The 16,774-nt window shown below is 45.5% G+C and overlaps 1 protein-coding gene across 2 annotated transcripts in view; it reads left to right on the forward strand.

Moving 5' to 3' along the window:
• Nucleotides 1-16,049, forward strand: part of Ncaph (non-SMC condensin I complex subunit H) — a 62,310-nt gene extending 46,261 nt beyond the window's left edge. Inside the window, exons 18-19 of one of the 2 annotated variants that reach the window (XM_042695411.1) lie at nt 607-692; nt 16,034-16,049. In XM_042695411.1, coding sequence (XP_042551345.1) covers nt 607-666 — 60 coding nt within the window. In that variant the 3' untranslated portion in view covers nt 667-692; nt 16,034-16,049. Of the gene's footprint in view, nt 1-606; nt 1,089-16,033 lie in introns of those variants that run through there. The other variant, XM_042695409.1, reaches the window with a different exon arrangement.
• The last annotated feature ends 725 nt before the right edge of the window (nt 16,050-16,774 follow it).

Genomic DNA, 16,774 nt, shown 5'->3' on the forward strand with positions numbered 1-16,774 from the left:
AAAAATAGGTGGGGGGAGGAGAAATGAACTTACTTATATAACTGTAACCCCTCTGTACATCACTTTGACAACAACAAAAAAATGTGGTTTTTTTTGTTTGTTTGTGAGGATCTTCAGCTAGGCCTCTGACAGCTGTTTAGCTCCAAGAGGAGCAGTTGCCTAGTGAAGTAGTGAGTGGTTGTTAGGTAGAAGATGGAGGCTGCCCAGAGATGGGAGAGGGAGGGTAGCTGTCATGGACACACTGAGGGTAGTGGTGGAGTGCCTGGAGGGTGCATGTGGACAGGTTAGTGTGTATGTGCTGTGCCTCCTGGAGGGTGCATGTGGACAGGTTAGTGTGTATGTGCTGTGCCTCCTGGAGGGCTCCACCCTGCTCCCTGTATCTCATGTCAGTTACATTTGCCATGACAATTGTTTTTTCTTTCTGGTGGCACTGGGGTTTGATCTCAGGGCCTTATGCTTCTCTACTACATGCACCATGTCTTAGCCCACAGTTTTCTTTATGAGAAAAGCCTGTTCTTTGTAGTTATTACCTTGCCACCTCAGAATTTGATTTATGATTCTATTCTCAGTATGTCAAAGTCCATGTGTTTCTTGATCTTTCCTCAGAATCTGAAGCTGGAAGGAACAGAGGATCTTTCTGATGTTCATGTGAAGCTAGGAGATTGAAGCCATTGCATAAGTCAGCAACAGGAGGCCCAGCAATTTCCACTCTGTGGGGAGGATGATGCTGTTGCAAACTACCGTTAGTGCCTGTGATTGCTCCTCCCTTCTCCCCTTCATAGTTGGTGCCACAGCCTGAAACTCCATGACCAATGAAGAATACTACTATGAGGACACCTAGGAGGGCAGAAGAAGGAGACGGGAGCTTCCTGCTTTGGACTGTGAAGACCTACATCCATTTACATTTCTGCATAGTTCTACCTAGATTGACCTTTGTTATTTTCTACACTTTACTCTTAATAGAGAATAACTTTTAGTAGGCTTTTGATATTGTCTTTAAAAGGCTCCCGAGTGCAAATACATCATACATACATTGATGAATGTATATATGTATATAGTCCTTAAAAATAAAATCATTAAATATCTGAGCTCAATCCTGTTTTTCCATATTAGTGTTAGACCTGGTTCTTTCCCTCTAGGCGATGCAGTCTCTCAGTGATAGATTGCCTACAGGTCCACATAGGCAGGGAAAAAAAGCTTACTATAGAGGAAAGGGAAATCCCCAGCTAGAAATTGAAGTTTTAAGATAGGTGTGAATACTTGGGGTCTCTGCTAGAAGGTGATGGCGGTGGTAAGAGCTACTATTTAAGTGCTCTCTCACCTCTTCTGTCGCTTCCTCCTTTAGGCCTCAGCAGCCTGCGTGCAATGCTGTTGCCTCTCTCATGTTAGAGGTAGAAGGAACACAGAGTAAAGTAGAGGTAGTCTGCCTCCAGAGTCTATGCCCCTGGCTAGCACTCTGTGCTGCTTAAAGATGGGGAGCAGTGCTGGTGACGCTCATGCAGCTCCACAGAATTCAGGACACCTACAAATGTAAAATGGCCTCTCATATTCCCACAATGCAATAAAACTGCTTGCAGTTTGCTGAAACTATAGGTGTTCATGCACAGAACTTGGTCCTGGCTAAGTCCTGGGTTTCCTGTCAAAACTTGCTGGTCAAGCCAGGTGCCGGTGGCTCACGCCTGTAATCCTAGCTACTCAGGAGGCTGAGATCTGAGGATCATAGTTCAAAGCCAGCCCTGGCAGGAAAGTCCATGAGACTCTTATCTTCAGTAAACCACTCGAAAACCCTAAGTGCCTCTGTGGCTCAAGAGGTAGCGCGCTCACCTTGAGCTGAAGAGCTGAGGGACAGCACCCAGGCCCAGAGTTCAAGCCCCACAACAGACAAAAACAAAAAAAAAACTTGCTGGTCAAGACAAGATCCTGGATAATAGCCCAAAGCAGCAAAGTGTATAACTTGACAATTATTCCTCATAACTCATGGTTAAGCTCCAAGCCACATACAACACAAAGTAGTCTCTTGCCCCAGCATTATGCTTCATGTACTGTCCAGAATACCCACCCTGTTCTATTGGGAAGGTTAGGGGCTTGTGAACATGTGTTAGAAAAAGCTGTGCACGAGGCAGGGATCTCACCCCTTTGCCGGGACTGGAGCCCCCAGCACAGTTCCCCATGCCAAGTGAGTGCTGGTCCTCTTGCTTTATTACCTTTTAGTTCTGTGAGTAGAACTGGCAGACCTTGTTTTCCCTTGTGTTACACTTCTATATGGTCTGGGCTATCGCTGAGCTTTTTCCTTGAATTCCCCTCCCTGCTCTGCTTTTCCTTGTATTACATGGTTACTGTGTCGATTCGAATTAGTTTGGTTGCTTATAATAGGAAGCAAGTAAATGAATACTCTGTTCTGAATATGGACCCAATACAATATTATTAAGTAGTTCATGAGGGCTAAACCCTCATGAATATAATATTTAGGGCTCTTACAAGAAAGGTCCTTGCTAGGCACACGTAGCTCACCACCCATTATAATAGAAACTCAGGAGACTTAAGATCTAAGGATCCAAGTTCAAGCCATCCTGACCAGGGAAGTCCACGAGACTTCACTTAACCACCAAAAAGCCAGAAGTGGAGCTGTGGCTCAAGTGCTAGAGCTCCAGCCTTGAGCAAAAAAGCTTAGGGACAGGATCCAGGCCTTGAGTTCAAGCCCCAGTATCAGGAAGAAAAAAAAAAACAAAACTGCAGAGGGCTGGGAAGGTGGCTCAGTGGTAGAGGGCTTGCCTTGCATGCCTGAGGCCCTGGGTTCGATTCCTCAGCACCACATAAGCAAAAAGAAAAAAGCCGGAAGTGGCACTGTGGCTCAAGTGGTAGAGTGCTAGCCTTGAGCTGAAGAGCTGAGGGACAGCGCCAGGGCCCAGAGTTCAGGCCCCACGACCAGACCCAAAAAAAAAAAAGCTGCAGACTAGTGGCTAGTATATGACGCTGGCCTTTGGACTATAAAAAGTGGTAAAATAGTCGGGTGCTGATGGCTCATGCCTGTAATCCTAGCTACACAGGAGGCTGAGACCTGAGGATCACAGTTCAAAGCCAGCCCCGGCAGGAAAGTCCGTGAGACTCTTTATCTCCAGTAAACCACTAGAAAACCAGAAGTGGTGCTATGGCTCAAGTGGCAGAGCGCTTGCCTTGAGCTGAAAAGCGCAGGGACAGCACCCAAGCCCAGAGTTCAAGCCCCATGACTGACCCCCCCCCCAAAAAAAAAGTGGTAAATGACCCAGGTATGGGGGATGCTGGAATGGAACCTTGAACAACAGGATGATGGACTTTCATCATGGCCTGCCACACGGCTTCCCACCAGCAGAGGACAGTGCGGACCTCCCAGGCACAGGCTGCCCTAAGGTCTGATTATCAAGGAAGGGAACTTTGCCCAGGGCTGTTGTATCTCATCCCGCGTGTCCTAGACACTCCAGTGTACAGAACAGTGAGGACTGAGGCAGAAAGACCCATCCTAAGCTGGGAGGATCATGTCACCACTTTCTTCCTGCTTCCAGACACCAGAATATCTGCATTACTAGTGCACTGAGGAATTGGGGACCCTACTCCCAGCGCCATTGCCCTTCTATTCCCACTAGACAGCCAAAGTGAGATCTCATCGAGTATGTGGATAGGCAAAATTGTATACACAAAATATAGCCCCAAAAGGTTGCAAAGTGAAAGAAGTGAACACTTTCCCCTTCCCTTAGTCCCATTCCAGCACACTGCAGTAAGACTGGTTAACAGCCCCTCTGGCTCCTGTAGTCTTACAAATGAGAGCTGTTTCTAGAGTTTATTCATTTCTATTAGGAGTGTGGTCTAGCATTTTATGTGTTAAAGCCATTTGTAATTATCACATGATTAGCTATTCCTATTCTGAGTATTTGTCCAGAAAACCAAGGACTCGAACAGATACCATTAGATTCAAATTCACAGCAAGTTTAGAAATTGGGCTATTTATTCACAATATCCCAAAGGTGAAAACAACCCACACGTCTAGAAAGATGAATGTATAATCAAAATGTGACATCTGCTACAATGGAAAATTATTCAGCTGTAAAAAAAAAAAGAATGGAGTGGGGCTGGGAAAGTGACTTGCTTCACATGCATGAGGCCCTGGGTTTGATTCTTCAGCACCACATAAGCAGAAAAAGCCAGAAGTGGCACTGTGGCTCAAGTGGTAGAGTGCTAGCCTTGAGATGAAGAGCTGAGGGACAGCGCCCAGGCTCAGAATTCAGGCTCCATGACCGACAAAATAAAAAAAAGAATGGAGTCTGACACATGTTGTACTGTGGATGAACCTTGAAGACATGCAGAATGAAAAAGTACAAACAAAATAAAAAATATTGTGCAATTTTGCTAACAGGAAATAGTGAGATTAGGTGAATTCATAAAGCCAGAAAATAGAATTGTGGTTACCAGGGGCAGGAGGGAGATAGGAAATTATGATTTAATGGGTACAAAGTTTCAATAGGACATGATTAAGAGATTGTGGAATTCATAAGTCATTATGTTCGATGTACATTATATAAAAGTTGAACTACTGTAACTTTAGGGTATGGATGGAATTGGGAAAGATGGAGGGAAATGATAGAAGGGATGACATAGATCCAGATGTGTTGTACCCATAATCTGACTTGTAGAATTGAAATCCCTTTGTACAAGTACTTAAAAAAGTATGATACTCATACAAAATTGATTCTGGAATTGTATAATGGTAATAGTCACACAAAAATGGGAATATTGAATTTCATACTTAGCAATTACCACTGAATTGGATGCCTAGAACTGCCTAAAATGGGGGTTGGACAAAGGCTCAAGGCCTCTGTGCTTCTGATCATATAATATTTATCAAAATGAATTCCAAGAAATGGAATTTCTTGTTTTTTTTTTGTCTTGTTTATCTGTCTTTAGGGTAAGGGGAGCACAGAAATGCGGGGGGGGCGGGGGGGAGGGGAGGGGAAGAGACCAAGGGTGAACAAATGCAGCAATGGTACTCACTAGACACTATGTTGAAACTGAACTATACAACTTGTGGGTGGGGATAGAGGACAAAAACCGGGAGAGAAAAAGAAGGAGTGCCATTGTTCAAAAAGAAATGTACTCATTACCTGACTTACAAAACTGTAACCTCTCCATATATCACCTTATCATAACGATTTAAAAAATGGGGATTGGAGGAGGTGTGGCTTAGGTGGTAGAGCACCAGCCAATGAGTGAAAGCATCAGATACTGTCTCTGTTCAAGTCCCAGACTCAGACAAAAAAATAAGATTGAAATGTCAAATTTTATGTTACATATATTTTTACCACAATAAAAAGGTAATTGAGCCAGGCGGCGCTGATGGCTCATGCCTGTAATCCTAGCTACTCAGGAAGCTGAGATCTAAGGATCAAGATCAGAAGCTAGTCTGGGCGGGAAAGTCTGTGAGACTCTTACCTCCAATTAATCATAGAAAAAGCTGGAAGTGGTGCTGTAGTTCAAGTGGTAAAGTGCTAGCCTTAAGCAAAAGGAGAGTAGGTATAGTGCCCAGGCTCAGAGTTCAAGGCCAGGACCAGTCAAAAAGAAAAGAAAAAAAATTCGTTGAAAAAAATCATTTATTTTATTTACCAAGTCTTACAGCTGGGTATGGTGGTGATACATGCCTATAATCCTGGTTACTTGTGGGGTAGAGGAAGGAGGATCCAAGGTTTGAGGCCAGATGGGCAGTTAGCAAAACCCTATCTCAAAACACAAACAAAAGCACTGGGGAAATGGCTTGGGTGGCAGAGTGCTTGCTTAGCAGGCTCAAGGCCCTAGGTTCAATCCCCAGTACCCTCCCTTCTCTCAAAAATTTGGTTGGGGGGAAGGGTCTAGCTCAGAGGTGGATGCTTACCTAGCATCAGCACTAACTGCCCATGTTTAACAATCAGCACGGACCACTCTCCCATAATAAAACACACAACAGCTTTTTCCAGGTAAGCTTAATTACTTATTTTTTAATTTGCATAAAAATGATATATCTGTTAGGTTTTTAAAAAGGCTGCCAAGTAAGAACAACACCACTCACATGGTATTAAGGTAAGGGGTAGGTTTCGTCATCATTTTGGCTGGCATCAGGCCAGGTTGGCACTTCATGAGGCTGGCCAAAGAAGGCAGCTGACCCTGGGCTATGCCTTATCTAGGGTAGGGGTGGGGAAAGGTGTGGCCAGGTAAAGGGAGGTGGGACCAGGTAAGAGGAGGTAGGACCAGGTGGGAGAAAGGTGTGGGCACATTGGATCCAGATGTGACCTCAGTGGATGTGGATGTGACCTCTTCCAGGTGTGCCAGTTGTCTAGGTAATGTAGGTACTGGGTGAAGACTTGGCTACGAGGAGCTGACCTTACATTATCTATTTCCAGAAGATTCTATATAGCTCTGTGTGTGTGTGTGTGTATGTGTGTGTGTGTGTGTGTGTGTGTGTGTGTGTGCTGGTCCTGGGGCTTGAACTGAGGGCCTGGGTGCTGTCACTGAGCTTTTATGCTCCAGGCTAGTGCTCGACCCCTTGAGCCACAGCTCCACTTCTGGCTTTTGGGTGATTAATTGGAGATAGAGTCTGACATACTCTCCTGCACCAGGCTGGCTTCAAACAAGGATCCTCAATTCTCAGCCTCCTCAGTAGATAGGATTACAGTCATGAGCCACTGGCACCTGGTTTCTATATAGTTTTTCTATTGGTTCATTTAATTATAGCAAAGCCAATGATGCCATAGTCATTTAACCCATAGATGGCTGAAATATTATAATACAGTTTAAATTGTAAAACACAAGCACAATTTCCTATTACATATTAACCAGTACCATTTCCTGTAATAAACCTATATTGGAAACACATTCAAGCTACTGTCTTAGGGTAAAAGTTACATTTGATATGAAAATAATGATATCTACCTTTCTGTACATCACCTTTGCAATAATTTTTTTGGGTGCGGGTCCAGTTGTGGGGCCTGAACTCTGGGCCTGGGTGCTGTCCCTCAGCTCTTCAGCTTAAGGCTAGCACCCTACCACCTGAGCCAAGCGCCACTTCCGGCTTTTTTCTTTTTTGCTTATGTGGAGCTGAGGAATTGAACCCAGGGCCTCAGGCATGCAAGGCAAGCGCTCTACCACTGAGCCAACTTCCCAGCCCCTGCAATAAATTTTTTAAAAAGAGAATAATGAGATCTATCTTTATTGAGTGAATGATCATTATTTCACACAGTCTACTGTTCTCTTTTTTTTTTTTTTTGTTGGTCGTGGGGCTTGAACTCTGGGCCTGGGCGTTGTCCCTCAGCTCTTCAGCTCAAGGCGAGCGCTCTACCACTTGAGCTACAGCGCCACTTCCGGTTTTCTGGTGGTTTATTGGAGATAGGAGTCTCATGGTCTCTCCTGCCCGGGCTGGCTTTGAACCGCGATCCTCAGATCTCAGCCTCCTAGGTAGCTAGGATTACAGGCATGAGCCACCAGCGCGCGGCCAGTCTACTGTTTTCTTAGTTATTTAGTTTTTCCCCCAACTCCTCCAACTCCCTGAGACCACTCCAGTGCCTTCTTTTCCTATATCTACAAATAGAAATTTTATTATCAAATAATTGGTCAATAGAAGATTTCTAATTCAAAAGAGGTTTTCTTTACACTGTGAGACATCTATTAGCGAATCGGACACTATATTCCCTTCCAGTTTCTCTTATGCGATTTGATCTAAACTGATAACTCTCTCTTTCTTTTTTTGGGGGGGGGTCTGGTCGTGGGGCCTGAACTCTGGGCCTGGGCGCTGTTCCTCAGCTCTTCAGCTCAAGGCTAGCACTCTACCACTTGAGCCACAGCACCACTTCTGGCTTTTTTCTGCTTATGTGGTGCTGAGGAATCGAACCCAGGGCCTTGTGCATGCGAGGCAAGCGCTCTACCACTGAGCCACCTTCCCAGCCCCTCTTATTTGGATTTTTATATTCAAAGCTAGCACTCTACCACTTGAGCCACTGCTCCACTTTCACCTTTCTTGCTGGTTAATTGGAGGTAAGAGTCTCATAGACTCCTGCCCCACTGGCTTTGAACCAGTATCCTCAGATCTCAGCCTCCTGAGTAGCTAGGATTAATGGTGTGAACCATTGGTGCCTGGCCTCTCTTGTCCTTTTTTAGGTTCACCATGGAACACATTAGTTTCTTTGCATCTAGTGTAATTATAGTAGCTCCAGGTTAAAAAACAGGCATTATAATGACATAAAATGCAACTGCAAGAAAACTTTATAGTCCTTTTTACTTATGGTGTCAATTCTGCTTTGCACAGAGAAAATCAAAAGAATCTATACATTTATGTAAGGTTCAGAAATAACTTTCATTTAAAAATAACACTTCAGACTAGGGATGTAGCTTAGTGGTAGAATGCTTGCCTAACATACATGAATCCCTGGGTTCAATTCCTCATTACCACATAAAGGGAAAAATCTGGAAGTGGTGCTGTGGCTCAAGTGGTAGAGTGCTAGCTAGCCTTGAGCAAAAGAAGCTCAGGGACAGTGCCCAGGCCTGAGTTCAAGCCCCAGAACTGGCAAAATTTTTTTTAAATACTTCATGTTCAATGATCCCATATGAGAAATTAATGACATCAAGCAAATAGAATCTTGTACTTTTTAATGATTTAATTACTAAAGCCTTTGTGAATTCTAATCAATGTTCTAATAAGTCTCTATTTTTTAGAACAATATACCAGAAGAACATGAACCTCAATAATTACAATGTTTTAAATGCATTTTATGTAGTTTATTCCTTCATCAAGTATTTTACATATAAAGTTGTTCTCAGACTACCCTTAAGAATTATAATAGATTGTCTATTAATTTAAGGCACAATACTGGGAGGTAAAAAATGTGGTAGTAACATCCTTGGTTCAGACAGGGGAATAATGGTACATTTGGCTAGAACACTGTAGATCAATATAGCAGTGTACAAAAGTATCCAACTTGCTGGGCACCAGTGGCTCATGCCGGTAAGCCTAGCTACTCAGGAGGCGGAGATCTGAGGATTATAATTCAAGGCCAATCCCAGCAGGAAAGTCTGTGAGACTCTCATCTCCAATAAACTACCCCCCAAAATGCTGGAGCTGGAGTTGTGGTTCTCAGGTTGATGGAGTACTAGTCTTGAGCAAAACAGCTCAAAGACAGAGCCTTGGCCTCAGTTCAAGCCCTAATACTGGCACAAACACAAAACGGAAATGGTAAATTTAATAAGACATTCTCACTTTGTCCTTGAGTGTATGTAGTTAATGATTTCAGTGTAAATGCTATGGAGATGGAGAAGACTAACCAGTATCTTTTGTTTTATTTTTCTTCTCAAGGCTAGTGCTCCACCACTTTGAGCCATAACTCCACTTCTTGGAGATAAGAGTCTCACAGGGACTTTCCTGCTTGGGCTGGCTTTGAACCATGATCCTCTGATCTCAGCCTCCTGAGTAGCTAGGATTACAGGTGTGAGCCACCAGTGCCCGGCGCCATGAGACTCTTATCTCCAGTAAGCCACCAGAAAACCAGAAGTGGTGCTGTGGCTCAAGTGGCAGAGCACTAGTCTTGAGCTGAAGAGCTGAGGGACAGTACCCAGGTGAGAGTTCAAGCCCCACGATGGACTCCCCCAAAAACTTCAGTCAGATGCAGCTCAAAATGATGCTGTTGACTAAAGTGGTTTGGGGGCAGGGAAATGGAAGGGCTGAAAACCTCCTTTTCTATAGGTAGAGATCAATTTTTAAAGGCGTTTACTCTTCCGACTGCTGCTGAAGTTCTACAGGAGATCACGATCTATATATACAAATTTTGAGGTATGGGTTACTACAGTTAGGTTACTACAGTTATGCAAAACCAGGGCAGAATTCTAAATCCTGAGACTGGTATTTCATAGTGTCCAAGAGCAGAGAAATGAATGGCATTTTCCTCACAGAATCCTTGCTTAATAGTTTGTTGGGAGAGTTTTTTTTTTTTCAAGATTTTATCTATAAAATATAGCCAAATCTAGTACTTCTACCATCTCCTTGGAAGAGAGGTCAGGTGTGCCACAAAAAGCTCAGTACACAAGATATGAAAATCCACTCATTGAGCCAGGCACTGGTGGCACACACCTGTAATCTAGCTACTCAGGAGGCTGAGATCTGAGGACTGTGGTTCAAAGCCAGCCCTGGCAGGAAAGACCATGAGACTCTTATCTCAATAAACTACTAGAAAACTGAAAGTGGTGCTGTGGTTCAAGAGGTAGAGAGCTAGCCTTGAGCTGAAGAGCCTTGAGTGCCCAAGGCTTAGAGGTCAAACCCCACAACTGACAAAATAAAAAACAAAACAAAAAAAACCCCACTCATTTCCACAAGCATTCCCATTGTCTCCCAATTAAGAATAGAGCATGATTTTGAGAAGGACTTTGTGTGCATAAATGTATGTTCCAGGAAAGGTATGGTGATTCATACTTGTAATTCCAGCTACTTGGGAAGGTGTAGGGAGGAAGAGCAAGTTCCAAGATCAGCTGGGTAAAATCCTGACAACCCACCTGAAAAACAAACTAAAATAAACGAAAAGGGATGGGGATATGGTGTAAACAGTAAAGCACTTGAGTTCAGTGCTCAGCAACAAGAGATAAATAAATAAATTTTCCTTTGACTAAAAACTTGAGGAATTCAGTGTCAGGATCACCTCTTTGGTGACTCAGCCCCTGTGAAGCTACAATTGAGGAGGTACTAGGTGACAGCCTAGGTGGCAAAGCATGAAAATCTTGGAAGTGGGCTGGGAAGGTGGCTCAGTGGAAGAGCACTTGCCTTGCATGCTCGAGGCCCAGGGTTCGATTCCTCAGCACCACATAAGAAAAAAGCCGGAAGTGGCAATGTGGCTCGAGTGCTAGCCTTGAGCTGAAGAGCTGAGGGACAGCGCTGAGGCCCAGAGTTCAGGCCCCACGACTGGACCCCAAAAAAAAAAAAAAAGAAAATCTTGGAAGTGGGTTAGGTGTGGAGGATCACTGCTGACCCCTTGTGCACATGTGTCAGCTGAGAGTCTTGGTGGCAGATGTGTGGGTGGAGGGACAGGCTGTAATCTCCATGTTCCTGTCCTTTTCCACAACAACTGGTTACTTTTATTGCCAGTGCCCAACTGGCCATGAGAGTTTGTACCCCACGCAATACACTTGGCCTTCCTCTGTTAATATTAATGTGTGTGCGTAGCCATAGGCAACCTGATGGACATGATTGCCAGGCAGAGTTGCCTCTCTCTTCACAGGGGCCTAGCTGGCTGACACCATTGCTTAGGCCCAGCAGCGTGTTTCTACTGTAACCCCAGACACAGACCTTTCCCCATGGCCATGGCCACTGAGTACATCACCGGAATGCTATGTCCATAATATAAGTGCTGACCCAGAAAACCACTCAGACACACAGTCACGTAGAAGAAGTGTTTAATGTCAGCTAGAGGCTGACAGGCTATCTCTCTCGGGATAGAGAGTAGCAAACTGCTCTCAGAACCGTAGAGGTAGATACTGTTAGTGTATCTTAGACTTGGCCAGAAAACCACACAGACATCCAGGTACAGAGAACAAAGAAATGCTTATTGCTGGGAAAGGGGCTGGCAAGACTCCTTCTCACAAGGGAGAAGTGAGAAGAAGCACCGACTACTGTCTGAGGTGACCTACAGAACCTAGAAGGTTTAGGAGGGGCTCAAAGGGGCTAGGAGGCGGAGACCCTGGTGTGGACGTGAGGGCCAGGGGCTTCATCATGGCAGACTGGGATTTATGGCTGCTGCCCAAATAGTAGATAGGGGCCTTGCAGCTGCCCACACCTGAAGGTCACTCTAAGGAGCTCTTGTTGCCCCCAGAGAAGTGCCATCGCAAAGTAGAGGGGGTTGGAGGCTGATTGTTTACTGCCTTTACTACATGGGCCTAGCGTTGCCTAAGAAAGGAGCATGTTAAACCTGTGGAAAGGGGAAGGAGTGGACGAAGCTATGGGAAGGGAGCTCATTGGGCTAACAGATATAGTGTCAGGAATCTGAGAGCAGAAAAAGGGGCTGGGGCAGGAAATCTTCATAGTCACAGCTGGACATTGGAGATATCAGACAGTGAGGGCAGGATATTCTACAGCTGGCTTGTAGCCTTTTGCAGAGACAATGCACTCTATAGCTGGCACGTAGCAAAGTCAATACATCTTACAGCTGTCGTGTAGCAGGGAAAGCATCCTAGAGCAGAACCGTACATTCTATAGCAGGCATCTTGCAACCATACACTAGAACCCACGTGTGACCAGGACTGGGCATCTGGACAACCTTGTTAACACAGCCGGGGCAGGAGGGAATAGACAACTGTGGACAGACCTGGCTTGTGGATAACCCAGGGTGAAGGCTAGCAACCTAAAATAGGAGTGAGTAAGTGTACACAGTGAACCTTACTTCTCCCTCAGCAGAACAAAGAGGGGGAAATGGCCTCACATCCAACATCTTCAATGACAGCAGAGCAGCCTGAGTCACATCAGTTACCTATCCTGGTCTCAGTTACTCCTGGAGAAATGGGGGATGCTTACAGCCACCATGCGTTAGTGACTCCCAGAAGCCAGACCTCAGCTGATGTGCAGAAAGGAGAGCAGGGAAAAGGAGAGGGTACACCTAGGGGAAGGAGGCCAGAACACATCATCCTCTCTCTCCTCCCTGGCTACCCTCTGCCATGTATTGTTGTTGTTGTTGTTGTGTGGTTCTGGGGGAGGAATCTAGGTCCCTGAGCGTGTTAGGCAAGTGCTCTACCACTGAGCTATGGCCTCAGTAAGATTTTTCTTCAGGAACACATGTTGAAATCTGAAAAAAAAATTTTTTTCTGCTGCATTTATTTAGATAACCCCTACTCTGTGATCTAGGGTTGGGAATGTGGCTCAGTGGCAGAGCACCTACGTAGCAAGGGAAAGACCTCAGTTCAAATCCTAGTACCAAACACACACACACACACACACACACACACACACACAGAGGCTAATCAAGGTTACCGAAAGTCTGTTTTGATTTGGTAGGGAGTAGAAGTTGTCCACACAAGTTTGACTAACAAAAATCTGCTTGTAGACAAAGGGAGGAATAAGGAGGTGAAGTGTAGGGGAAATCGAGGGTCAGGGAGGGCTGGGGAAGAAATGATCCCCTAGTTATGGCCCAGTCAAGCACAGGGGAGGCGGCAGGGGTGCGGGTGTACAAAACACTGCTGGACATGCTCTGGCAACTACCGTCAAATCTGAATTTTTTCCAAGACTATTGGGGGTATAGTTTTTTGTTTTTCCTGGAGGAATCTTAAAAACTGACAAATCCTGCTGTGAGTAGGTACAGAATAAAAACTTAGATTAGCCAGGCACCAGTGGCTACACTTGTCATTCTAGCTGACTCACGCCTGTAACCCTAGCTACTCAGGAGGCTGAGATCTAAGGATAACTGTTCAAAGCCAGCCCAGGTAGGAAAGCCCGTGAGATGCTTATCTCCAATTAACCACCAAGAAAATCCAGGAGTAGAGCTATGACTGAAGTGGTAGAGCACCATCCTTAAGAAAAAAATCTAGGGGCTGGGAAGGTGGCTCAGTGGTAGAGCGCTTGCCTTGCATGCCAGATTCCTCAGCACCACATAAGCAGAAAGAAAAAAGCCGGAAGTGGCACTGGGGCTCAAGTGGTAGAGTGCTAGCCTTGAGCTGAAGAGCTGAGGGACAGCACCCAGGCCCAGAGTTCAGGCAGACCCCCCCCCCAAAAAAAAAGAAAAGAAAAAAAATCTAAGGGATAGAAACCAGGTCCTGAATTCAGGCATCAGTACCTGCTCATATACACAGACACACACAAAACAAAATACCCTCTGGTCACCTGAGAATGTGAAATAGTTTCAAGAAAGACTTGGCCAGGCTGACTAGGGATTCTCCAGCCAAAATTGCCATTATAGGAGTCCAATAGAAACTCACCCTTCAGAACTCTCACATCAAAGGCTGTGCATTAATCAGGTGGTATTTTTGTTTGTTTGTTGTTTTGTTTTTGTGATAAATACCTGAGAGAAACAATTTAATGGAGGAGAGATTCAAGATTCATTTGGCTCATGATTTCTAAGGTTTTAGCTGGCTCTATTTTTTTTTATTTGGTCGTGAACTCTGGGCCTGGGTGCTGTCCCTCAGCTCTTCAGCTCAAGGCTAGCACTCTACCACTTGAGCCACAGAACCACTTCTGGTTTTCTAGTGGTTTATTGGAGAGAAGAGTTTCATGGACTTTCCTACCCGGGCTAGCTTTGAACCATGATCCTCTGTTCTCAACCTCCTGAATAGCTAGGATTACAGGCGTGAGCCACCAGCGCCCAGCTTAGACCTCACAACGGAAGAGTCCATTTAGCTGTGAAGTCATCAATGGTTTAATCTTTGATGAAGTTAGCGTCCTCCTGAGCCAATCACCTTTCAAAAGCATCACCAGCTGGGGATGGAACTTGTGGGGATGACTTCACACCCAAACCAGTGAAGGTACAGAAGGCTGGGAGCAGTCGCAGGCAGCATGATCCCCGTGAGAAGAAGGTAGTGGATCTCAGGGCCAGGTGGGCTGTCATCAATTACACTTCCCACAGAGGTTAGAGCAGGCTTTGTCATGACAGCCACAGGTCTTGTGGCCTTGGAGGGAGCCGTTCCATTTTCTCTGTAGGTCAGAGTATGTCAGGTCCTGTCACCTCAGGGCCCCCCACACACCATGAGGGGGTAGGGGAAGCCAAGAGAATCCAGAAGGACAGAGAGAAAGAGGAATGGCCATGGAAAGATGGCAGAAACGAGGTCAGGCCAAGGCTTCGTTCTCAAGCTAGCCCTTCCATCTCAGTCACTGTTTTGGGTCCAAGTTGACCCCTTTCTGTTGAAAGATTAGTCAGGGATGGGACCCTCCAGATGATGTGCATGCATGTGAAACCATAAACATCTCAATCTGAGGCAAAAGAAACTCCTGGCTGGGCTTTAGGGACTCAGATCTAGGACTTGTATGAGATCGCAGGCAAATTAGACACCACCTCTGGGCCTCAGCTTTCTTGGCTTTGAATGGGAATGTTACCACTTGCTCCACCTACTACTTCATGCAGATTTGAGGACGTGTTGGTTGAAACAGAGGACTGTAGAGTTACTATGCCCAGATTGACTCATGAGAGCCCCCCTCCTTCTCCAAAGGAAGGGGTGTGTTGTTACCAGGGTAGCTGGTAGTAGACCCTGCTGTGGTGTCCAGTTCTGTGGATGATGGGATAGAGCCATGAATGGGCTCTTTTGCCTCTACCACCAGGCGAAGTAATTGTCCCTGATTCTTACTCCCCAGTGTCTTCCAAGATGAATTTTCTAACCTGCTTCTCAGAGGCAAGAATTCTCTGCATACAATGGGGTAGGGGGCGTTGAAAGGAGTGTTCCTTAAACAATGAAGGCATAGAGGCCCCAGTGAAGATATCACATGCATGTAGAGTGCACATGTGTATGCATGTACATGCACATGTGATGTTGTGTTATTCCTCAGGCTGAGGTCTCAGTGCCCTCAAGGGGTCTAACAAGTCTACCAAGAAGCAGGAGTGGAAATCGTGTAAGCAAGCCCTAGAGGATTCTCCCCTTCTTCCCCCCTCCAGTTTCCTTAACAGATTTCTGGACTCAGTCCTGCTGGCTTCCTGCATACAGTAGGGACCCACCATGCTTGTTTGTGGTTTTACTTTCCTTTTACTCTGCACAGGGTGTTCTGGTGGTGATGATGACTAACATATTCTCTATTTGGTCTGCTCCAATGACCTTGCATCACAGCAGCAACCCAGAAAAGGCAGCTTACCAGGAAAGTGAAACTCACCTGCTGCATGCTTTTCTAATAGCATGTCTCCAAGGAAAGAGCCTGGCTGCAGTGGGGGCAGTTTAATTTCCTGTGGTGAGGTCAGACAGCATGAGGTCTACCTCATCCTGCCACCCTCTACCTACTATTTTGTGACTGTGACCAAATACCTAAGAAAAATGGCTTAGAGGGAGGAACATGTATTGTGGTTCAAGGTTTCAGAGGGTTCTGCCCATGGTTACTAGCTCTGTGTTTTCTGAGGCAGACTGACCATCATGGAGGCTGGAATGTGCAGTAGAGGAGCTTCTTCTATGGTGAACAGGAAGTAGAGAGCAAGGAAGGGTCTGGGGATCAGGAACAAACGTACAGTTTCTCCAACTAGGCCCCACCTCCTAAAGCTCCCCAAACCTCCCAAAATAGCACCACACACCACCTGTGGGATTTATGGTCCTCCACAGTGTCCTTAGACTCTGCTTCCTGTCTGCCATGAGGTGAAAAGCTTCTTCCATCACAAACTCCTGCTGCCAGTATCCTCTGCCTCACCATGGGCCAAGGACCATGCATGCGCTTAAATCTCTGAGAGCATGAAATAAAACAAATCGTGTGTGTGTGTGTGTGTGTGTGTGTGTGTGTGTGTGTGTGTGTGTATCTGTCTAAGTGTGTGTATGTATCTGCCTATGTCTGTGTCTGTGAGTGCTTGCCAGTACTTGGGCTTAAACTCAGGGTCTTATGCTCTCACTTAGCTTTTTCCACTCAAGCCTGGAGCTCTACCACTTGAGGCTCACCCCAATTCCAACATTTTGTTGGTTAATCAGAGATAAGGGTTTCTCAGATATATCTGCCCAAGCTGGCTTTGAACCTGGATCCTGACTCCTGAGTAGCTAGGATTATAGGTGTAAGCCATTGGAATCTTGTTGTTTTTCCTCATTTTAAGTTATTTCTGGCAAATAGTTTATTACAGCAACCAAAAAAGTTAAAGGATTA

Source organism: Dipodomys spectabilis, unplaced genomic scaffold, assembly GCF_019054845.1.
Source record: "Dipodomys spectabilis isolate Male_0828 unplaced genomic scaffold, ASM1905484v1 ptg000187l, whole genome shotgun sequence".
NCBI lineage: Eukaryota > Metazoa > Chordata > Mammalia > Rodentia > Heteromyidae > Dipodomys > Dipodomys spectabilis.